The following is a 24,398-nucleotide window of genomic DNA, read 5'->3' as shown; positions in this document are numbered from 1 at the left end:
TTTTTAGCCCATTGTTGTGGTCAGTTTATTCGACTATGTTCTTTTTATCATGCCTAATATATTGATGGGACAACTCTCAGATAGAAAGAAAGAGAGAAAGACATCAATCTGGCCTCCTTTTTGCGGGCGGTGTCACTCCTGTGATATGGGTGTTACATCGCTGGTATGTGCGAGAGGTACGGTGTTCAAACTATAAAAAAGACAGTCGTAACCTGAAGTCTGCAGCGTAGCAATTCTTTATTAAAGTCAAACATCAATCATTATAGAAAAATTACAAACAAATCAAATTAAACAATTAAGGTATATAATTAAATGTTATATTTATTTCAAGCTAACCAATATCACACAAATCTGACATTTCTGTATTTTAGAATTAAATGCTGAATAAGTTACCAATAATCCAAAAATGATTAAGAATTAAATGTTACAAACTATTACCAACATTTTTTGCAATCAAAGTATTTTGGTATTTTATCGAATGTTTGTTCTAAAAAACAAAAATATTATTTTCTTTAATTTAAAAGATACTTTGTTTCTAAATTAAGCATAAAGTTGGTAGAGAACCATTTAAAGTCCTCTAATTAAAAAATTCTAAATAAAATGACACACTATATTTAAAAACTAATATTATATTATATTATAATTAAAGATCACAAACGCTTTAGACGTGAGTCTAATATTTTCTCAGTATGTTTTTTGTCAATTGTCAATGTAATAAGGCATTTAGGAAACAAAATTCTAAACTAAGACTATATACATTTCTCTTACCTGTAAAAAGGATGTCAGAACCTGAAGCCTGCAACGTAGCAATTCTGACTAGGCTTGCGAGAGCGGAACGTACATATAGTTTTTCCTACACTGACCGCTCATTTGCTTTGCCTTAATAGGTCATGGCATATAACACCTAGGTTCAACTTTCGTGTTCATGGAGCTCAGAAGCCGTTCGTACTTCCGAAAAACTACGAAAGGTTCTCCATTTTGCATTCCGTTTCCAGGAATAATTTGCCCAGTCAAAAATTGTTTACAACGCAAAACTTTGGTTCTGAGTGTATAATCCCTCTCATTATGCCTGTGACGTATGGAGCGTTGAATATTGCTGACGCAGATAGTTTTTCTTACGTATGAACTATATTGCTACCTTTCTTTATTTGAATATACAAGAAACACAGTAATATATATTTGGTGTAATGTAAAAATGTTGTAGTACATAAGAATAATAGTAATCTCTACTAAAGATATACAACATGAGTTACAATAACAAAATGCTAACAACGATAGCCTTCTTTAAAGGCAATACAATTTAGAATTAGATAATACAAAAATTCTACTAATCATCATCTCTATGATAATCATTATACAGATTCAAATTAGAATCTTAATATCTGCACTTTCTAAAATTTCTTAAAAACTTTCATTGCAACATTTCTATTTTTTCTTCAGATCGTTCTTTTTGTCTAACGATATATGTTTGCTATATCCATTTTGCTTCATTACAAAAATGTTGATATTAGACTGGAAATACGAATGTTAGTACATATAGCATCCTGAACAAACGGTTAAGAGTAGGTAAAAATAAAAATTAAGTGTTACTAAAAGAAAACAAGTAGCTACAACAATAGCCCATAAAATAAAGACACGATATAAATTTAGCAAAATCGGCGTGGAGTACAAAACCAATATGAACAGGAATTGATAGTGCAAGTAATTGTTCTATCCAAATAAATTTATTTTAAAACAAGATTTAGGAAAATTCACAATACAAATTTGAGTATATAACAAGTTCTACGCCAGTAACAACCGATGCCACTCCTGAATTGTTGTAAGAATGATTTTCATTTCAAGATATAGCAAACAAATATAAAAACTGGACAAACGAGGCAAAACATGAGGTACAGTTAATGGTGACCGCAGTGTGAAGATAATGCAAACGTTCAGTTCACTTAATTTTAATATTCATCTGTTTGGGGCTAAACAAAGATTTTATTTTAATTTTGGTCTTTTTGTTTATTTTTCCTTTTGAACAACATTCTAAAGCAAATCTTTCTGCGAGGCAGAAAATCATTGCTTTTTTAATTAATACACGGTCCCAAAGCTTACTGAATGTGTACTGTCCGCTAACAAAAAATAAAGGTCAATATAGTACAAATGTATGTTTATAAACAATAGCGTGGAAGCTACATTTAAGGATCTGAAAAGTACACAGCTTCTGTATTTACATAATAAACCACTCACGCACATACAAACGATTGAAAATATCGTTGTCAGCAAAAAACATAAAAAAGATCTTACAAATTAGCGAGGAAAACTTTTACCTCAACTTTTGTTCATCATATTTTACTCAACAAAAATGTCTCTTCTATACAGCTTTATGGACAATATGTATGCATTGTTGCATGCATATATGGATTAATAACTGGTACGACAAATATAACCTAAGTCGATATTTCGCCTATTATGTAGTCAATCAATCCATCCAAATAACATAAATACGTAGCTACCTACGCGTACGCACACATACATACACACATACATACATACATACATGCATACATACATACATACATACATACATACATACATATAGGATTTGTCCATATTGAAAACAACTCTCCTAAAGACTCAGAAAACGATAAACCTGTGTTATTTTGTTCTCTACATCATTGTACTCTGTATGATCTTCATTGGCTTTGTTTACGTTTTGACATTTTGTTGTAGAAACGTCTAAGCCTGGTGCTGGTAGCATGATGCTTGTCCCTTTCTTCTTTTTAAAAAAAAATATAACTCTCCAACTTCTTTAATGTCACAATTAGTAAATATCAATTTTAGATGTTAGCTATATAGCAATAAATTTGTTTTCAACAATAAACAGAGTTTCCTCCTATTTTCAAGTGAACACAAACTTAAGCTTAGCAAGTACCGATAAGGAATGATGACGTTGTGAACGAGGCAGGTGTATGATCGACGAACTTTACTTTCCAGTAGGAATAGGTTAACTTCAATAAAGGTAACTGTCTCGTACACCATCTATATGTTTGCACCTGATATGTTGATGTTGATGTTGTAGGGTTTAACGCCATTTTTCAGTACAAGATAAGCTATACATGGCGGCCAGTATAAATGGTGGAGGAATAACCCCGGAAAACCCCAGAAAGAACCACCGACCCACGAGAAGCTAATGGCAAGCTTTCTCCCGTACCCACATTGAGCTCATGATATGAGCTTTGGTTTAGGATTGAATTTTTGGAACTAGATGAGGTCACATCTACTTTGTCTACTCAGTCCATAGTTTACAGGTCAAATTAGGATCAATTTTGATATTTGGGAGCAAAGGGTTAGCCAGATTTTATATTTTGTATGTGTTGTTGTTTCTCCAGCAGTTATGTTAAAACCTATTTCAAAAGTAAACAAAATGTCCATATTTTAAGTGTGTACTTCATTTTCGAGTGTCTGTTATGATAAGTTTCAGTATATATAGCTAGAAATAAAAGGTCACAAAATGGCTGCGTTGCAGCACATTCTTTCATAACTTCTAAGCGATATGATGCATAAATACCATCTTACCAAGCACAAAAGGTTTCGTGTATTGTAATCTCTGATTCACAGTAATTACGTAAGGACGTTGCGGCATCAAATCTTGAATTTCAAGGAAATAGAGAGGTACTCTTTAGTTCTTTTCATTGATCAAATAAGCAAACAAAACGTTGCTACTTTTATTGATGGAGATGTGTGTAGGCGGCGGGTGGGGCGGAGAATAGTGAAGTAATTCAAAGAAAGACAATGAATGACTGCATGGCACTCAGTCTGTGATATTATCACCACAAATTTTATTAAATACTGACCTTAAATTTCTTGTTGTGCTATCTTGTATCGCTAAAGTCTCCGATTTTAAGTGCATTTAATTTTATTCAAGGTATTGTTCAAGAACACCTGTATTGCTTCACACTACATGCACATCAATAAGCGTCACGGGCGAATTTATCCCTCAAATTCTTACATGTGGTGACAATAGTACGTTTATTGTGACTGGAAACCTCGATATAACTTCTATTATAATATCACATTGAAAATATATAAATGACATACAAAATGCTTTGGACATAGTATTTCTATTTATTTACTGTACATCTGATGAATTTGAAAAGGCTTTCAGGGATAGAAACTGCTCCGGTGTAAATTTTGGCACTGGAAAGATTATATTTTTTTCCCCTTGCTTTTGCATTGTGGTGATGTCTAATGGTACTACGTCTTTACTAGTCCACATTTCACGATAGCGACCGATTCGAGTCAAAATTTTCAGGTTGGTAAAATCTAACTTTTGATCAATTATTGATGAGTAAAAGTCAAAAACAAAAGAAACAATGTCATGTTTCTTAATCCATGGAAAAGTGTATAGAAGATGGTTGTAAAGCCACTGCGACTTAAATTGCGATCGTAATTGCTGTGTTTCACGTGCATAAATTTCGGCAAATACGTACTTAACGAACTGAACCAGGTTATGTCTTATATATCTTATAGATACAAATTTTTCAGACTTTCTTAAACGTGTAAAAAAATTGATATCTCTACTTAACTCGGATTGAAATAAATGAAAGAAATCAACGAATGATTTTGAAGAGACTTTTTTAAGTGCTTTCAAATAAATAACACTTACTGGAGACAATTTGGAACAATGCGACTCGATTAGATATCGGAAGGCTCTGAAAATCGTAAAAACATTATATGGGACGTCCTTTATTCTAATATAGTACCGCAGGATCCCCTTAAGACAATTTACAGTTTCACGCTTTAGATTACCAATGTCATAAAATAAAACGTGGGCCAAGGGCACTTCAGTTTTTAATTTGGGAAAATGTAATGAAACGTTTTGCGTCTGGAAATATTGGACTGTTTCATGCTGATCAAAAATGTGTGATAAGTACAAAGGAGATATTAAATCGCTGTTTCTACACGACAATGCTCGCTTACCCCAGCTGTTACTAATGTATTCCAAAGTTTTATGGAGTCCATTAGCAGCAGCCAGATGAACTAGTGACAATGTAGCAGAAGATGTATTACAAATATGACTGTATGTCAGATAACCATCCCCATTCAACCTTGTAAGAATCAGAAGTAATGTCAAGTCATAATTCATATTTCCCGATTCAGCATACCAAAATTGTGATCCATGGAACATTTCGAACTCTTTTTGCTGTAAGCTGGGTTTGTAGAAGGAATATTTAGCCAGAGCTCCTAGCATGGTGTAATTTGAAATTAATCTATCCTTTTCGGTGAATTTAAGTCCTCGACCAATGAAGTTCTCCGTAAGCTTATAGTTTCCACCTTCAACGGCCCTGTGGAGTACATTATATCCTTCAGTATCAAAACATTGCTCCAAATAAGCTGGTTTCACACCCTCTAATAACTCCCCCATTTTCACTGAATCAACGAACCAGAATTTATTATTTATATTCAGTGAAATTTGATGAAGAGGTGATTTTTCAAGCGGCAATCCGCACCTAATAACTTCCGAACTGTTAGCAAGGAATATTTGTCCCATGAACGGATTTCTCCCAATCGACATAAATGTATGCAAAGGAGAGTAACCTCTGTAATCAAGAACGTGATGTGCTTTCATATACAATAAGAAAATACGTGTTAAAAATACATTAGATTTTTTTATCGCATCATGCACATACTTTCTGAACTGATGGTGTCCGCTATGATTACTCACGATTCTTACAAAGTATGAAATCGATATTTCAATTGGTGATAAAGAGGTAAAATACTTCCCATCGCTAATGTTGCTAAAGGTTTCCAATATCTCTTCTTCTTTGAAACCGTAATGTAAGTGTTTGACGACCAAAGTATCATTAGGCAGATTATAAAATGCTTCATCTAATGGAGTCTTGTTAAAGCTGTCGTGTCTCCTGCTTAAGCGCAGAAATTCATCGTGATATTTCAAGTACACGCCAATCATTGATGCAAAATATCCCTAACCAATTACTGAATGAAGGATGTTAGCACCGTTGGAATCCACATGGGTAATATCTTCTAGTGAAAATAACGTCTCCATTATCACTCTTCTGTGTACGTCCAAATGAACAGCGTCATTTAAAGCGCTAGGCAACGGAGAAATGTATATATATTGTAAAATGCTACGGTTCATAATGTCATACAGCTGCGGCAGGCGTGTAACATTTTTGTCACGCAGCCAAATTAAATTACGTGGACGACACAAAGCCGCGAGATGAAACGCGGTTGATCCGTTAGGGGTGCGAGAAAACAAATCAACATGCAAACCTTTTTTGAGAGCTATAATCATTTCTATACCAGAATGACATGCAGCATGATGAATTGGCCTGTTCTCTTCATTATCTTTTTCTTCCCAATCCAAAGCACGGAAAAGCGAATTAAGTGCTAGATTATACAACCCATACCTTGATATGAGATGCACCACAGATGAACCATTGGGACATTTTCCTTCCGAAAGCTTCTGTATTTCGAATTTACTTAATTGCGTGATTTCATCATATGTTAGGTCTCTTTCCAGACATTTGTCAGATAAGTTTGCCAGAGGATATAGAAGGTTGACAGCCTCTGTTCTGTTGTGTATTATGGCAGTAAGAAAAGGAGTCCTTCCTGCCCTATCTCGACATGACATTGCATGATGTCCCTGAAATGTAAGCAGTTGCACGATATCAGTAAAGCCCAATCGTGATGCTGCATGAAGCGCTGTTTCGCAAGATATTGTCCACCAGTCATCAAAGGGCTTCCTTTTGGGTTTTAAAATTGACATATCTAGCATATCTTTCGTAATATCCACTGTACGATTCTCGGCCTGAAGTCTGTTCTCAGTCACACTCACCCAGTACATGCTACCGTTGCAGGGAACGCAGCTATCCTTCACGTCTAAATTAAGAAGTTTCCGTACAATATTTTTATGTCCGTTGGATGCCGCGTTGTAGAGACAGCGCTGATCAGCAACTTGGACGTCAAATTTCAAAAACGCGTCTAGCACTTTTATATGTCCAAACTCACATGCGAGATGATGCGGTCTTACATTCATTTCGTTCATAACATCTGCTAAATTTCTGTTTCTACTGAGTAGAAGAAGAGCCGTATCTACATGGCCATGCTGCGCCGCAATGTCTAGTAAACCGTATCCCCAAAATGTTCTGGTTTTTGTAATCAACACGGCATCTTCTAATGAGCCAGAAAGCTCGGGTAATTGTCTCCGAAATGATATATCAGCTCCAGCATCCAGTAAGGCTTGAAGAGTATCTTTATTCCCCTTTCCTGCCGCGATAAAAGCTGGAGTTACGTCGTCCTCGCTTTGGCTATCAACTTCCTTAATAAACTGAAGACACAGTTCAGTAGCAAAGTATGAATTTACTCTACCAGCCAATTTGTGAAGTAATGAAGTAGAACTGGACATGCTATTAAATAGTTTAGGTGCAAGCGATTTGAAGTACTTGACCAAATCGTCCCGTTTTGATTCAGACACATGGACTGCAAGGTCTATAATATCAGTAGTATTGTACTTGTTTCCTTTCTTGACATAATTGAACAGGTACCTTGCAATTAGATAATGCCCTTTCTTTTTGTCGATAAAATATGATGTACCCTTTCTCTTTATATCTGTTAACCAATGATACATGGAAATATGCGTGAAAAAAACGCAGTTATCAGCTGCACTGGTCACAAAATGTGTCAAGTAATGCATTTCTTCGTCATACATATCTCTGCTAAGATTTTTGTACTGAGAATTTAGTATTTTGAAAATACTTTCCTTTGTCATTGGTGTTTTGGATGCACTTAAAACTTCCAAGACTTTCTTTGCCCACTGAAAGTGATCATCCTTTTTACCAAAGACACGCTCAAAATTAAGTTGATATATTTTGTCCAATGAATTAGGTATCGTTTCTATGCTCAAAATGTCTTTCTGTTTCAGGTATTTGAGGGCATGGTGTACATACAAAAAGTTTCCAGCGCTCATTTTAGCTAGTTTGTTAATGACTTTCGTCATTTCATCGAATACCCACGCTTTTAATAATTTCTCGACAATTGTCTCGTCCCTCTCCAAGTATCTGACCAGGAAATCATAAATATCTTTTCTATTTCTGGTATCGTTCGCACTAACCTGAATGACATGGAAATCTCCCATTTTGCTGATAATACTTGGGATGTTTCTGGTTGTACAAATGAACTTAATCCAAGCTGGAAATCTGTACGCCGTCCGCTCTAATACATCGAGTATTTCATTTATATTGTTTTCTGTGTCTTCACACTCATCTAAGCCATCAATCATTACGATCATTCTCTGGATTTTATCTATACTCGACTCGATTTTTGACAATGGGAAAACAATGCTCTGATCCATACATCCAACTGGATCGTAATTACACTTTGTTGAGTTCAAGTAGCTGAGAACTCCATACTCAGTTTCGAGTACTGAGCCAAACTGGGGTATTAAATTTGCAATCATTCCAGCAAGCCGTCGAATAAATAGATCTGCCCTTTTTGTAATGGCGGCGTCAAATCTGCAGATATGATAAGCAAGAAGCTTAGCTCTCAGTTCATTTCCAGGCTGGTCAGAGTCAGCACACACAGTGTGGGAAACCAATGCAGACTTTCCGAACCCCATATCTGCAACGAGCAAAATACCAGTATGGTAGAAGTCTTCTTTCAAAATTGCTTCAGTGATGTTCTGTAATAGCCATTGTCTTCCGACAAGCTCCTGGTGTCCAGTTATATAATGAGACATGTATAGCTCTGGTCGCAGAGGATGAGAATATTCTTCTGATAAACAAGCTGCGAAGTATATATATATATATATATATATATATATATATATATATATATATATATATATATATATATATATATATATATATATTGCTTAAATGCGAAAAAGTCACTTTCTCTTGTTCTTTGTGTCAAATTATGTTTATTCAGTAGTCTACTACAACTAAACTAGTGCTGTGCATTGTTAAAAAAATACGAAACATCTTCGGAAATAATTAAAAGTGTCGCCTGTTTTCTAAATAGCAAATATAGTATTGATAAAAGCACTTTGTAAAATAATACAGTACATCTTTAATGTGGAAACAAGTTCAGTAATCAGGCACGTTAATTTTACTTACATTCTTCCTTCATCAGCAAACCCGTAAACAGTTCTCACGGTACAAGGAGAATACATAACGTAATGCCATGATAGATAGATAGATAGATAGATAGATAGATAGATAGATAGATACATAGATAGATTTACTTGCTCTCGTTGCGTCTTTTCCCGTCCAAGGAGACAGAAATGCGGGGAGAAGGATCAAAATAGTACAGATCCAAATATATGTACTGGGCCGTCGAAATTTCCTATCGGAACGAATGGTGGTGGAGTTTCTATCGGAACGAATGGTGTTGGAGTTCCTTTTGTAAGGAATAATTGGATATATTGTTGCTACACTTATGTCATTTTCAAGTTTAACCACATCTTTTGATATCAACTGAAAACAACTGTTTGTATCTTCCTCTGACTTTGCTATTTGTATTTGTTCTTCAATATTTTGTATGCGATAGGCAACTTCTTGACTGCTTTGAAATATTATCCCTTTTTCAATGTTATGAAAAGTTTGTATTAATGACGATGCGTTGATTGCTTGAGCAATCTCAGTTGCAGATACAAACTGTTTCAGCATGGCAAATATTCGTGCTTTGTCACTGTCGGATAATTCCAGAGCTGCGTTGTGCCCTATGTAGGTATTTCTAGCATCTCTGATTTTCTGCATCTGATCTAAAACAGAGTCTGACAGTCGGAAATCATTACAACTCTCGAGTATTGCGAGGTAGGTCGGCACATCGTTCAGTTTCCCTTCCTCCCAATATCTATAAGCAAAGATTTTACCAAGTTCTCTATGGTTGTTTGGCCATTCACATGAACGCATTTTATCCCAATAAATGTCCATCTTCCTCCTCCTCCTCGTCCGAACGTGTTTCGCTATGTTTCTCTTCCATTCTTTACACGCTTCACACCACCTGTCAATCATTAACAGAGTAGATCTTACTGTGAAAATACAAATATATAAATAGCTGAATTCTTATAGTTTATTGGTCTATTTTACAATAAACTTTCATCTTATAATCTTCTCATGATGGTATAGCTCTGATAAGTTTGGCTTTATGATATGTATATAAGCCAAATAGTGTTTTAAATTCCCCTTTTTTACACATTTGAGCTCAATTAGCTTAAATGAATTTTCATCAAATGTAAACACTACATTCGGTAAATAATTACTTAAATAGCACGTGCGTGTCTGGATCTTAATTTTTGCAAGAATCAAGTAGATGCTAGGACCTCTACTGAAAGTAATTTATGGTTCAACCGTGTTGCCCGTTCGATACTACTTAACGGTAGTACCCTATTGAGTAGAGCCTACTTACATATACTATTTATGCTACACATTGTGTCTATGGCAACAGCTGAAGGATTTCCATTGCAACATATCATCTCTCTATCTAAAGATACCCTTGTGCAACTCGATTGAAGTGTGCACCAATTTGGTTAAAACAGCTTGAACGGTGTTATGTTTATGGACAGACAGACAGAGTATGGACAGTAGCAGTAAATATATAATCCAGTATTACGTCAACAGATTTTGCGAACGTAAATTTTTAATTAAATATCACCAGTATATTCTTTATGTATTATATTTAGTTTTATTTTAAACAACAATACATTTAAAAACATCACACACACACACACACACACACACACACACACACATATTGTGTTCATGAAAATTATTTTAAATGTGTATATCCGTGTGCGTCAGTGCATGTGTCGATGGTACAAATCGAACTACAGCTATGTTTTGTTTTCTGCAAATATGAAATTAACCAATGATTAAATAAAAAGTTTGCACCAAATTTAATCACGACTTCATATCATCTAGTATCGTTTGATGTTAAGATTTAAAATTTGAATACTTTAAGTTGTAACGGATGATTAGACCAACATCTTTTGAATGTGAGGTGCGATATCTCTAACTGTGATTAGAACAATAAAACTGTGTAGATAAGAGGCTAGTATAGAATGGCAAATACCTTTCGGGAATCTGCAATTACAATGATCTATTACAATGACATTAACTTGAGTGTAGATATCAGGACCGTGTTAGACCTTCTCGTTATTAATATAAAGACCTTGATTAATTCCATCAGAAATCAAAAGAAATGAAAGAAGAATATTCATTTAACTACGTTTACGTTTGTTAGACTCCATAAGACTTTTGGTAAATTGTTTTCAATGATCTGCACAACAATTTACATCTTGTATACCTCATTTGATGACCCATCGTACGATTCGTTCTCCCATTGATGGATTAATCACATTCAAGTCATGAATGTTTAGCCGACCCTGCGCGTCCTCGAGTGGGCGTGTCCGCCAAAAAACGTAATCTTTTTGGCTCCACATCGAGCGCACGTTCCCTAATCGCTGATCGTCCATTACGTGTCTGAACTCGAGTTGGATTTGCAGCACGTGTCTACGTGTATCATCGTACACAATGTGAAGATATGATTGTGTCATATAAAAATTGCATTTTTCAATGGCATTACGCAAAACAAAGTTCGCAGATAACTTTGGAAAACTCAAACATTTTTCCGTCATTGATTTCTCCGCACAAGCAACAACTAAACCGCCCAAGCATGGTGATGGAACCACATTTCCAAACTCATTTCGTGAGCTAAACATTGGCCCCGTTGGATCCTGAGAAAAACACCCGCTGCTGAATATGGTTTTAGGATGTTGCAGTGGGGATTGGCTGTACGTGATGACACCGTCGAATGGTGATCAACCTCGTTATGGTGTTTTATGGAATTTTCAAAAAGGGTTAAGTGATAAAAAAAAAATCGTTGAGAAGTAGTAACAACGGTTCCGTCCATTTCTATTCCACCAAAGACGAAGCCGCTACCATTAACGTTTAGCATGCAAGCAAAAAGTCTTATTGTGTACGACGATCTCGCAGAAGGCAATCCCGCAAATATGTTTCCACGAGGTTGGCACAAAAACATGGACATCATCTATTTGACTCAACGATACTCACAACTGGGCCAAGTGGGTATATCAGGAGGGGATCAATAGGAGTATGTCAATAAGTGAAGAGTAAAAAGAATTAGAACGTGAGATGAGAAAAAATAGCAAGAACGTCAAGATTGGGAGAAAGAAGATCAGGAGAAGAAGAAAAAAACCTGCATCTAAACCTTCTACATTGGAAAAATGGTCAGAATGGATAGATGAACAGGTACAAAAGTTGGCACAGTAACCGTTACCAAGACGTACACAAACAAAACATCAAATACATCCACCAGTAAGACCGAAACGGGCATAAGTAGAAGACTGTGAACAATCTAGCTTGATAAGAGAACAGGTAAAAAGAAAAAGCAAAGCAACGTAATCCAAAGAAATGAGAATACCTTGGTGGTATTTGTGACCCTAACGACTTTGCGGATCGATTGGAAATCCTTGTGGGATCAGTTCTTGAGGGGAACAATGCACCCGAAATTATTATCAAGGATCTTATGAACAGGGACATATTCCGTGCTCTGATACATTGAAGATATTTGTGATGTATACACTGTTACGAGTTCTGAAACAATTGAGACGGTAATTGTTTTGCCTGAAATCAATACTGTGATGCAACCGGTGGTTGTAAATACAGCACATAGCCCTACCTAGATGATTCACAAAACGATAATTTAGTGTGACTTTGTTACTACCGGGGAATCACGCACACTTGAGATCACACTAGCATCGCTGCGAGTGTATTACATTTGGCCTAATATCCGATCACATCCGTTTGGTGGCCTGTTCCCGAATGATTCATTTGTTTTCAGCATCACGTTTGTTATCTTTTATGCAGTCGAGAAAAACATCGACGTTGTAATTTCTCGCACATACCACAGATGAAAACCTACCAACTGCTATTGCATGAAAATTTACTTGGCAAATAAGTACCCGGCATGGCCTCACTGCTTCAAACGTGTTTTGTTTTTGCGCTTCAACTTACAAATCGGGATAATGACTAGGCACAGAGTAAAATGATATTTGATTACTTAGAAGTGCTTAAAATTTCTTTGCTGTTAAACAGTCATCAGGAATGATGAAATTCAGCTTATATATCCAGAAGGCTCTCCTCGTATTGCACGTGCATATCAAAATATGTGATCTTACACGGGCGGGTATCAAAACGTTGACACGGGTCTGCGATTTTCCCAACGCGACTTTTTCATGTTGTAACCAATCTATTACTTTTCACTGGTACACTTGGAGTTGTTAAAACAGTCCGTCATTGGTATGTATTTTTATGCACGTGTCGGTGCAGCTGGTACTGCTGGCTATCGATGCTATGCTGTGATACTTTCTAACAAGACTCTGTTGTTGGATGGCGCTGGTGGTTGAATGAGGGTAATTGACGCACCCGTGTATAATTAGTAGTATCTTCTCAGATTTATAATTAAACCTATTATGTATTTAGACAATAATGTCATATGAGGAAGTGAGGGTCGCCCTTACCGAAAATCAATTTTATAAAACCAAAACCGCAATCAGAAGCAATTGTGGAGTCACACTGAAGCTTTCTAATGCCAAATTAACTGGATATGTTCCCGTGTGGTTGACCAAAACACAGCTCGTTCAGCTTAATGCGGACAAATACGACAATACTTCAGTAACATTAAAATTATTCAAGTCAGAGGTGACACAAATGCAAAAGACTGGTGGAATATTTCCATTCCTTGAAGCTATTCCAGCCTTGTTGGCAGGAGCGACTCCATCGGTTGAAAAAGATGCAGCGATAGGGGCTGTCAGAATTACTACAGGAATGGCTTTGAAAAGGTGGCTAGAGGCTGAGCCTCTCGTGTACGCATATCCTCTCGCAGCCGTATTACAAAGAACTAGGCTATCGATTCCCAGGCACGAGCTGATGAACACCCTCGGACAGAGGTCTTCAATTACCCGCTCGCAGAATATCAAGTATCCATTAACCAATCTTGATTTACTCGTGCGGAAAATCGATCAATCGATCGTGGTGTTTTTATGCGAGATGAACATGCATCAATGGACCACGAACACTTGGAACCGGCATCGTCAACCTGGATTAAGCAACAGGACCTGGCACATGCTGGATCGCATACGTGGTGACACCTTAACATCGTTTGTAGTTTTACTCATATGGACTTGCGTCGCCCATTGCAGTTGTTAATTATTTATCCCGGGGCACTAGTGCCGTGCACGGTAAACAACCGTTATTTTATTCGACATGGTTAGATCGACCCATATGCGGGCATCTTATTCTTGAAGCATTGTGTGCACTGGAGCGTTCACCAATACCTCAGACACTTATTGATTTCACATTAAAGTACGTGTAATACAATACAATAACGTTTATTAACATTCACGAACGTTACTGTACTCGACGACACGGTGCTGGTGTGGATTTCAGCCGATTTCCCACTAAAGCCTATTTGACTGAGTTTGAGACAATGTTGTTGGCGTTGACCCAAGTTACCTTGTGATTTTTGAAGATCACACTGGCAAACTAAAAACGTTTAACGTGGGCATACTTGTTTACCATTACTGGAACTAAAGATACGCGGGGTCGTGTGGAAATCTTGCTAAATGATAAGCGGTATTTTGGTCTCAGTTTTGTACCACTAATATTATGTTTTCAGAGGCCGGACAGTAAAGATTCTAAGTTTGACACAGCTGCATTATTAGTATAATTAGTCACCGGAGATGACATTCAACTCGAAGCACGCAACGTTTATCTGGATGGATACATTACCGTAATTGGTGTTTGTGTTTAAGATTAGATATGTCATTATATACATGTGATGGAATAAGATAACGGTAATGTTAAAATTGATTTTAAAAAATTTGCTCCGCTTGTCGTGGAATATCTGCGTCGAAGGGCTGTAAATAAAACCCTCGTATGAGCTGTTATATAATTTTGTCGAGAGTCAAGAAGAAGTTGCAATTTGGAATCACTCTGATGTATCACAACCAACTCGAGGCCTGCTTGGAATCAACGCACGTGCACTTAGTGTTAACTGCTTAAGATGCAAAACCTCCTCGGAATTGTTTCTACAATGGCGAAGTAGCATTCCCTGACTTATCCGCCCCAATTACATTCGTCATCGAATATTTTAAACCAACATTATCTCAGCTGAGTAGAGACAGGTCTCGACTGTTATCCAAAATGGATGTACTTGTTCGGGTAACTGTAATTGGGCAAAGACTGTCGTTGGCTGTGAAAGGCATGGGCGTATTCGGTGTGTTTATGAAAGAAAGGGGAGTCAGACCACCAGAACGTACAATCACCGGAGATTCAAGTATTCCCGAAGCAGTCGGTTTCTTATAACTGCATGACAAATGTGCCAGTAAAATACAATAACTGGTTAGAAGTGCGAGTGTGTATTGCGACTACGCGAGGTGAAGAGAGTGGACAATGTCTGCCTGTTGTGCAATTAAATTGCGCGATTATATCATTAATAGAAGAACTTTGACAGATCCTCAGTTTTACCGACGCGAAAAAATCATCGAAGCGGAACAACAGTTGCAAAATGAAACTACCAAGAGAACTACGCTGATCGTGAAACAAAGACGTGCATGTTTGGTTGTATATGATTTTTGCGGTTTTGCTGTGGTGGCAACTGTTCTTCTTCGTATGACTGCAATCACTACCACATCAGCCATCGTAGACGCAACCAATCGGTATTATTGTCGGAGCTATATTGATCGTAACAGGTGTCTCTGGTGGTGCTAGCAAAATAATTTCGATGCGACTGCATTCACGAATACGCGTGTATTCTGAATTGCTTGCGGCCGCACAAAGCAGTCTGATTACAATCAGTAAATTGTACTAGGTAGCAATCGAAAATTAAATAATCAATGTGGCCGAGTTTGAGACTGCTGGCAGAAATGAAAAACGTCCAAGAACGATATGGTGTGAGTGTGTGATTTGGATTGTTAAGGCAGCTTTAACAATTGTTCAGTCATATCGCTACGACGTCTTCAGTGTGCAGTTTATAGTGATGTCTAGCACTGGGACATCATTCCGCAGACATTTAGCATGATGTCCCACCCAGTCACATTATCCTGACACCAGGCCGACCAGTCCTAACACTAACCTCTTAATGCTGAGCGCCAAGCGAGGCAACTGTTAGTACCATTTGTATAAGTCTTTGGTATGACTCGGCTGGCGATCGAACCCACGACCTCCCTCATCCGAGGCGGACGCTCTAACCAATAGGCCACCGGAGCGGTCAGAACGATATGGAATAAGGTCAAACAAATTATATCAAATATGGAATGCTATCAAATAGTGCCCTAAGGTGAAACCATCTGATATAAATCAGTGTGATTTATATTGAGTAGTTTGCAGCCTTAATAAAAGACCCTCCTGAAAGAAATTCTACCTATGCTGCGCTAAGAAGTGTCTATGACAATCCGTGACATGGAAAAATAATAGAAAATATGGGGGAGGGGAGGTTAAATAAACTCATCAAATTTGCAAAATATTACAGCGGTATCATCACATTTTGTGATAAAGAAAAAAACGACATGGAGAATAAGAAGGCAAGAAAGTAGCAAAAGAAATGCAAGAAAATAACACAAAAACCGAACTGTCGTTTCAAAAACATGAGGATCAGCCCCACTTTTGGTGTTAAACTCTAGTGAGTATCACTTACATGCAAAAGCCCGATTATTGATAATGAAAAACATTAGCTGCACACAGTAGGTTCATTAACTGCGCTGAGGTTCGCAGCGTGAGTGTATTGATCGGTACCAAGTGCTTGACTGAATAAGTACACTCTGTGGAATTTGTTTCTACAGCCACATAGTAGTATCAAAGGCTGGTGTTTTGCCATTGCTTGGAAACCCTTTGTGTCTTTCCATCCATACCAGACTTTATCCTAATGATCGTGTGTGTGTGTGTGTGTGTGTGTGTGTGTGTGTGTGTGTGTGGACAACATTAAAATTGATCAATAGGCAACGTTCAGAAAGAGGCTAAATTGTCATGCGGGGTAGAGGCGAGAACTGGTTGAAAAGCCATAAAGAGGACAAAAAGGCAAAAGCCCCAATATTGGATTGCTAAATTTGCAAGCCAGGTGGGAGGCTGATGGCGTAGGATAAGCTGTAAAGTAAACTTATCATTACTGTCCGTATGCTGTTGTAATGAACATTGCTGGATGGCTGGACAGATTGCTGGGGTGATACAAGTGGCCCCAAATCGTCGATGCCCTCCATCTGGACATTGAGAGAAGGTATAACGTAGATAAAGTGGAGTGATGTATCCAGAATGTACTTTCATCACATCATCTAAAGAAGAATCACTAAAGAAAACGCCCAAAATTCGGCATTAGCCTTTGCATCGTTGGCTTGGGTTTACAAGAAAGAGAGGTCCCACTTAATGAGAGATTGGTAAGTTCTTTTATAATCCGCACAAGCCCCCTTGCGAAATCAGCTACAGCTGCCTGAGAAGGAGAAACAAGACGGTTACGATTCATTCTTTTATATTTTGATGTAGAAATATTTAAACATAAGAGACTAATTGGGTAAATGAGTCTGTAATTACAGTCCCCCTTCCCAGTCGTATATCTTTTGGGGATAATTATAATTATCCCCAAAAGATATACGACTGGGAAGGGGGATTTCAGCATGAATAGGGGCTACCGAAGATAACTGGTTCTTGGTAGGACACCCAGATTTGCACCAAAAAAAAAGAAGGAATCGTAGTGATTACTGAACTGTAAAAAAAAACCTTTTCCACCGGCAAAACATGCATTTCACTCCTTCTCTTTGCTAGGTAGAGAAGAAAGACTGTTTTAGGACAAGGTTCTTGATGGTTGCTTCACTCAAAGTTTCCTAAGGAGGTTTAGACAACGACCAAGGAACAGACGAGCGAACAATGGGCCGTTCCAATAAATGAAAAAGTGTCTTTGCTACCGACTAGTACAAAGATCATTCCGAGAATACTGATGATTCCAGTATGGATAAGCTGTCCGCAAGAATACTTCTCTTACCCGGATGTAGCACATCTCCTCTGATGCCGTCTAAAGTCAACATACTTTCAAGCGAATAATGAGTACTGGGGTATGATTCAATGTCTTGCGCAGCTGGCAAAACTCTGAAGTTCCAGAAAAAAAGCTCATATTTCTTGAGTGTTGCTTTGAAATATCCGGTCCTGTATGTCTACTCCATTTGGTTTTATGTGCGCCCCCTCCCGCGTCTGAATCACCAGCGTTAGTTTAAAGGAAATTGCGTGGTGTTCCAGAGTGTGCATCGAAACTTCGGTCAGACACGTGTCCTGATTTATCCACCAACTCAGATAGTGTTGAAAATTTGATCCTGAAGAGATCCGAGCGGTGTCATTGCGAGGTCTAGGTAAGCTATCAGCAGAAACCTTTATAAGGAAACTAACTATGTTGCCATATTCAGAACCGCAAGAGAGAGGTAAAAACGAGAAGACGGCTATGTCTCCAAGTACAGTCTAGCTAAGATAGCAACTATTTGTGGGATTATATCGGGAGGAATAAAGACTGTTCCTTGACCTCTGAGTACATTCATTACCGCGAAAACGAAGTTGTCAGAAGGAATTTGATTTAATTTCCTTGTTTATGGATTAGTTTAGATGATTCGCAGTCTCATGACAGACAGATAGGTCCCTCAATATGTCACATCTGTGCATCCACCAGTCGTTTAAGTATTAATTACCTTAAATGAATCGCTAACAGATCAACCATATATATATACAGGGCCGGCGCCAGACCCGGCCAGACTATCTGGCGCTCTAGGCAAGGTTAGATTCTGGCGCCCTCCCCCCCCCCCCGCGAAAATATCAATTTCCAAATGTATAAACAATATAAAAAAATTAAAACTGCGCCCACCTGAAATCAGCGCCCTAGGCGGCTACCTAGTTTGCCTATATGGTAGCGCCGGCCCTGTACATATATATATATATATATATATATATATATATATATATATATATATATATATATATATATATATATATATATATATATATATATATATATATATATATGTGTGTGTGTGTGTGTGTGTGTGTGTGTGTGTGTGTGTGTCCTGACTTGAATGTCTCTCAAGTTTACACGTCTACGAAATACTACAACTGGCTTCCGTGGAAAGATCATTTTAACCAATTCACATGATTCATTGGATAGCCAGTGTTTTGAGTTTACACGACCTAATTGAGAGCTATTCAGATGGAAGGTGGTTGTGAAAGGTATTTATTCCATGTTTTCTTTTCCCTTGTGTTTTAGGAGGTCATCACGGTTAGTTTCTTTTGCTCCATGTAACCCTTTCACTATTTGACCTTTGTTGCAGGTCCGCTTTATTGGGTCAGCTTTATTCCTCTTATCGAAAGTTAGTACATTCTCCTGATTCTACGTGCTTTTACTGCAGGGATGTTTTTGATGCCGGGCGTCTGGTGGCAGCTGGATGGAAAAAAAGGTGATGACTGACAATTGGTTTGAGAAAATAAAATGTTTGCATGGATCGTATTTGCGAAAACTTTATTTTTATGTACGAAAATATGATGACCCGTTTTGTTGTATTCGTCTAGCTTTTCCCTGTCATGTTGCCATTTCATTTACGTACCACGCAATCAATGAAACGTGCCATTGGTGTAGATCATATTTTACCGAAGCCAGTAGTTGACTTTCAAATCGGCCCATAAATAAATTTGCATACGGGGGGGGGGGGGAAGAGCCATCTAAGTTTCCATGGCTATTCCGTTTATCTGGATGTAGTTATTGCGTTCATTGAAATATTAGGAATTTAACCACACGTTCTGTAGGAGGCATTTCCACGATTCTTGTTTCACAGGCTTCTTGATATACCAGGAATATTGGTAACGAGGGATGTTACGTGGACCAAGCACTGTGCTAGGTAGTAGCGGTTCACTTGCTTCCTTGTCACGAGGAAGCTAGTGTATGGATGCATGCCTAATGAAGCACTCAAAATATTCCGATCATTTTGGGTGGTGAACAATTATTGTAAGTGTGTGTGTGTATGTGTGTGTGGGGGGGGTGTTTGAGAATATATTGAAAATTAAAAACAGAATATTGATTCGTTATAATCGATCAACCATATCTTTAATGCATTTGAAGATATTTTCAATAGTTGTTCTTATATAATGTCATTTATGCATACTTGGTAATAATTATTCTTGTATACCGTAATGTTTGATGTTTTACCGGCACATTTGTCATCCGACATGTTACAGCCGCTTTGGTTACATTAATATAATAACGGTATATTAACTAAATAATTTACAAGAAAAACTTCTAGTAATACTTCAGATTCTTGATAACAGTAAATCATAATCGAACGCTCGGTCGTCTTAATTAACAAACCAATCTTCCATTCTTTATTATAATATTAATACACACACACACACACACACATTCGTGTGTGTGTGTGTGTGTGTGTGTGTATGTGTGTGTCATTGTGTGTGTCAAATGAGAAATTCAGTTACTCAGTTATTTTCAAAATTATGACCAAGATGTTGAAACCTTTTAAAATGTGTCGTTTTCGATTGATTCCTCTTATTTACAATGTATATCATGTATATCTAATGTGCTTTTATCTCTGTGATTTTCCAATCAGCTGGAATTCAAAACTGAATTAGGTACATGAAGTCCTTTTATCGCAATACATGTATTTTTTTAAATGGCCCTGCCTTCAGCATAGTATTCCCCTTTCTGAGGAATTCATAACCGAAGCATGATCAACGTTAGGCAAAATCTGGGCTGTCATTCAGAACAATATATCCGTATCAATGTAAAATTGATCAAGATATCGATTATAAATGTAACATGTTAGATGATGAAATCACAATTGTGCAGTATTTAGCAGAATATTATCCACCACCCATATAAGAGTGCTAGTATTTTGGTAGTATTCTTAGGCAAATTAGGGCTGTCATCTATCACCGCTTGTCAGTTCCGACATAAATTATATTAAGCAATTGATTACAAATATAATTTTTCTTCATGAATGTCCAATATCTCACAAAATATCGTCGTACTCATCCCCTCGTGGAAGTGGGTTGGTATTTCGTCCCTAATATTTGACAAAATATCATCGCACTCATCCCCTCGTGGAAGTGGGTTGGTATTTCGTCCCTACTATTTGACAAAATATCATCGCACTCATCCCCTCGTGGAAGTGGGTTGGTATTTCGTCCCAAATATTTGACAAAATATCGTCGCACTCATCCCCTCGTGGAAGTGGGTTGGTCTTTCGTCCCTACTATTTGACAAAATATCGTCGCACTCATCCCCTCGTGGAAGTGGGTTGGTCTTTCGTCCCTACTATTTGACAAAATATCGTCGTACTCATCCCCTCGTGGAAGTGGGTTGGTATTTCGTCCCAAATATTTGACAAAATATCGTCGCACTCATCCCCTCGTGGAAGTGGGTTGGTCTTTCGTCCCTACTATTTGACAAAATATCGTCGCACTCATCCCCTCGTGGAAGTGGGTTGGTCTTTCGTCCCTACTATTTGACAAAATATCGTCGTACTCATCCCCTCGTGGAAGTGGGTTGGTATTTCGTCCCAAATATTTGACAAAATATCGTCGCACTCATCCCCTCGTGGAAGTGGGTTGGTCTTTCGTCCCTACTATTTGACAAAATATCGTCGCACTCATCCCCTCGTGGAAGTGGGTTGGTCTTTCGTCCCTACTATTTGACAAAATATCGTCGCACTCATCCCCTCGTGGAAGTGGGTTGGTCTTTCGTCCCTACTATTTGACAAAATATCGTCGTACTCATCCCCTCGTGGAAGTGGGTTGGTCTTTCGTCCCTACTATTTGACAAAATATCGTCGTACTCATCCCCTCGTGGAAGTGGATTGGTATTTCGTCCCTAATATCTGACAAAATCTGGACTGTCTTGCAGAACGATATATCAATATCGATGTAAAATTGATCAAGGAATCGGTTGCAAATAGAGCATTTTAGTCGATGCAGTGTGAAATATGCAATATTTTTAAACAATCGTTACCATCACCCCTTTGCATAAGAGGGTTGATATTTTCGTCTTAATCTTTGGCAAAATTAAACCTGTCTATATTACCTCGTATCAATCTATACTTTCGTTTTCAATTTCCAGCCATTTGTCGTTGTCATAGTATCGTACTTGTTGTTTCTCACTGAGTCTTATACATAAATGCCCTTTTTTCTCATACCTTTTTCTATTATACGCCTTACTTGATTGGTATAGTTTTATATCTTTCTTGGTTTTCAGGTGTCGAGTGATTGAACAACAAAATAAAATCGGTTCTTCATTTTGTCTAGATAGCTTCACCAGAGATTTCCAGATGCACGGTTACTGTTACCAACAACACTATAAACACTACAATGGAAGTTTCTCCTGAAGGTTATATTCTCTGGTGAACTACATCTTATCCTTTGATAGACTGATTCCACTTCCTGTGTTTTCTCGACCAGTTATTATTTAAACATTTAACAGGTGCGCATTGCACATCCATAACTACCCCCTTTCTCTCTCTCTCTCTCTCTCTCTCTCTCTCTCTCTCTCTCTCAGCTACCAAGCCTGCATTTGACTATGATTCACCTTGACAACCCTTAACTATTGCATCTGCTGCATAAGAGAAATTACTAATTAATTCATATTTTTAATGATTTTTTTTTCTTCGAATAAAGCCTAGCACCTCTTACTCAAATCAAGTGCAAAGTTTTTTCATATCTTTTCTAAGTATTTTCGTTTCCCGGACAAGACAAGACCGGAGTCACAGTGGGTGGATTAGTTGAAATATTATATACCTTCAAATTGTCTGATTGTTTTTCTTCAGATATATAAGCCCTTCTTTACACCAAGTGTATTCATCTCCACTATTTCTTTGTTGCTGTTGATTTTAGTTTAATGCCATTTTCAGCATATGATAGGCTATACATGGTGGCCAGTATAACTGGTGGAGGAAGAACCCGAGAAATTTCCGCCAATAACCACCGACTCACGGGAAGCTACTGGCAGGTTTTCTTACATACCCACATTGGTCGTGCTGAGACTCAAACCCATGCAGACAGAGGTGACATGGCATTGGTCGGTAGAGGCGATAAGTTTAGTCCAATATTACCTTGTAAACCTATATTTGCTGAACAGAGACACAGGTTAGCATCATCATCAGAAGTGTGCATTTTACAAAATATACAGAGTTTCTTTTTTGGAATTATTGACTTTCTTTTGTTTAATATCTACAGCTCGAATGTATTGGACACCCTTCTTAACTTCAGTCATGTTTTTCATATTGACACCATTCCTAATTTCAGTCATGTAACTCATGTTGTCTACACTCTTCCTGATTTCAGTCATGTAACTAATAAGTTTCAGTTTCAGTGCCAACTGAGGTCTTTGAAAGTCCTATTTTTGTATGGAACTATTAATACAGGCCGCCTTTCTTCCAGACCCCGTCTTTTTATATCTCATCATACAGAAGTAAAAATATTAGTGGCACATCGGAAGCCGCTACACTAATATATTTGGACGTGTATCCAATTTTTAAAAATTATAATCATGTTCAGGTATCAATGAATAAAACAATGCCTCTTTAAAAAGTATTTGGTTATAGGCGGATCATATGTGTAGAAGCTTGCTTCAAGGATTGGTCTATTCTGAATAATATAGGCCTTATCGTTATCATTTATAAATTTAAAGTTAATGAATTATTTAATATAATCGTATTTCAATTGGTTATTAGGATTTTGCGGTCAGCAAAACGCTCAGGCCAGCATTTATCACGACCTCTGACATGGGTATAATCTGAGGCATGTTCACCTCTGCGGTCGGAGAGAAAATGATGCAGCTTAGTTAATCTTTGTTCTATGATCCAGCCCCGTCTTTAAAGCAGTCTTACCTGTGGGTCTCCTTCAGAGTTTCACTACAATTCTGTTGGCAAGGTGGATATTTGGAGCATTCTCTGTAAATATCCTGGTGTATTGTTTTCAGTTTGTTGTCCACATATTCGTGAAGTTCTGTAGCAAGACATCGAAGTGCCACTTGAACTGACAAGTAGTTTTGAAATTCGCTAGACTGTAACAATGTTTCATGGCCGGCCATGTTTGTATATAAAGCGAAGGTGTGACTCCATCGTTCTAAATGACCTTGAGAATACTTTGGACACCTGCTTCTGATAAATATAGTGTAGTGATACAGCTTTCAGTGACCTTATTTTCATCCAATACATAGGTGACAGTCTGCTGCAGATAAAGTTATGATATCATATGGTATCACAGGACCATTGCTCTTTTCTTGTTTTCTGTTTGCGTTTCTTCCACCGACATATATTCTAACCTACTTAAACACGCGCGTCA

The 24,398-nt window shown here is 37.6% G+C and overlaps 2 protein-coding genes across 2 annotated transcripts; both read right to left on the bottom strand.

Annotated features, from left to right (window-relative positions):
• Positions 1–213: 213 nt before the first annotated feature.
• Positions 214–5,961, bottom strand: LOC149784397 (uncharacterized). The gene has a single exon (XM_089932451.1). The coding sequence runs from the start codon at positions 5,954–5,956 to the stop codon at positions 4,115–4,117; it is 1,842 nt and encodes a 613-aa protein (XP_089788577.1). The 5' UTR covers positions 5,957–5,961; the 3' UTR covers positions 214–4,114.
• On the bottom strand, positions 5,961–24,398 carry LOC149784396 (uncharacterized). Its single transcript, XM_089932450.1, has 3 exons — positions 23,942–24,398; positions 9,251–10,011; positions 5,961–8,790 (listed from the first exon to the last, which is right to left on the bottom strand). The coding sequence occupies exons 1-3, from the start codon at positions 24,142–24,144 to the stop codon at positions 5,972–5,974; spliced, it is 3,783 nt and encodes a 1,260-aa protein (XP_089788576.1). The 5' UTR covers positions 24,145–24,398; the 3' UTR covers positions 5,961–5,971.

Source organism: Sinohyriopsis cumingii, chromosome 14 (assembly GCF_028554795.1).
Source record: "Sinohyriopsis cumingii isolate HCF-2022 chromosome 14, ASM2855479v2, whole genome shotgun sequence".
Taxonomy (NCBI): Eukaryota; Metazoa; Mollusca; class Bivalvia; order Unionida; family Unionidae; genus Sinohyriopsis; species Sinohyriopsis cumingii.
This window is presented reverse-complemented; position numbering and strand designations above follow the sequence as displayed.

Excerpts from the sequence above, each read along its gene's own strand:
- LOC149784397 (XM_089932451.1), bottom strand. The coding sequence starts at position 5,956 with ATGATTGGCGTGTACTTGAAATATCACGATGAATTTCTGCGCTTAAGC.
- LOC149784396 (XM_089932450.1), bottom strand. The coding sequence starts at position 24,144 with ATGGCCGGCCATGAAACATTGTTACAGTCTAGCGAATTTCAAAACTAC. Across the intron at positions 10,012-23,941 it reads ACTCTGAAGGAGACCCACAG|GTGGTGTGAAGCGTGTAAAG; the intron begins GTAAGACTGCTT and ends AATGATTGACAG. Across the intron at positions 8,791-9,250 it reads AAAAGACGCAACGAGAGCAA|CTTGTTTATCAGAAGAATAT; the intron begins GTAAATCTATCT and ends TATACTTCGCAG.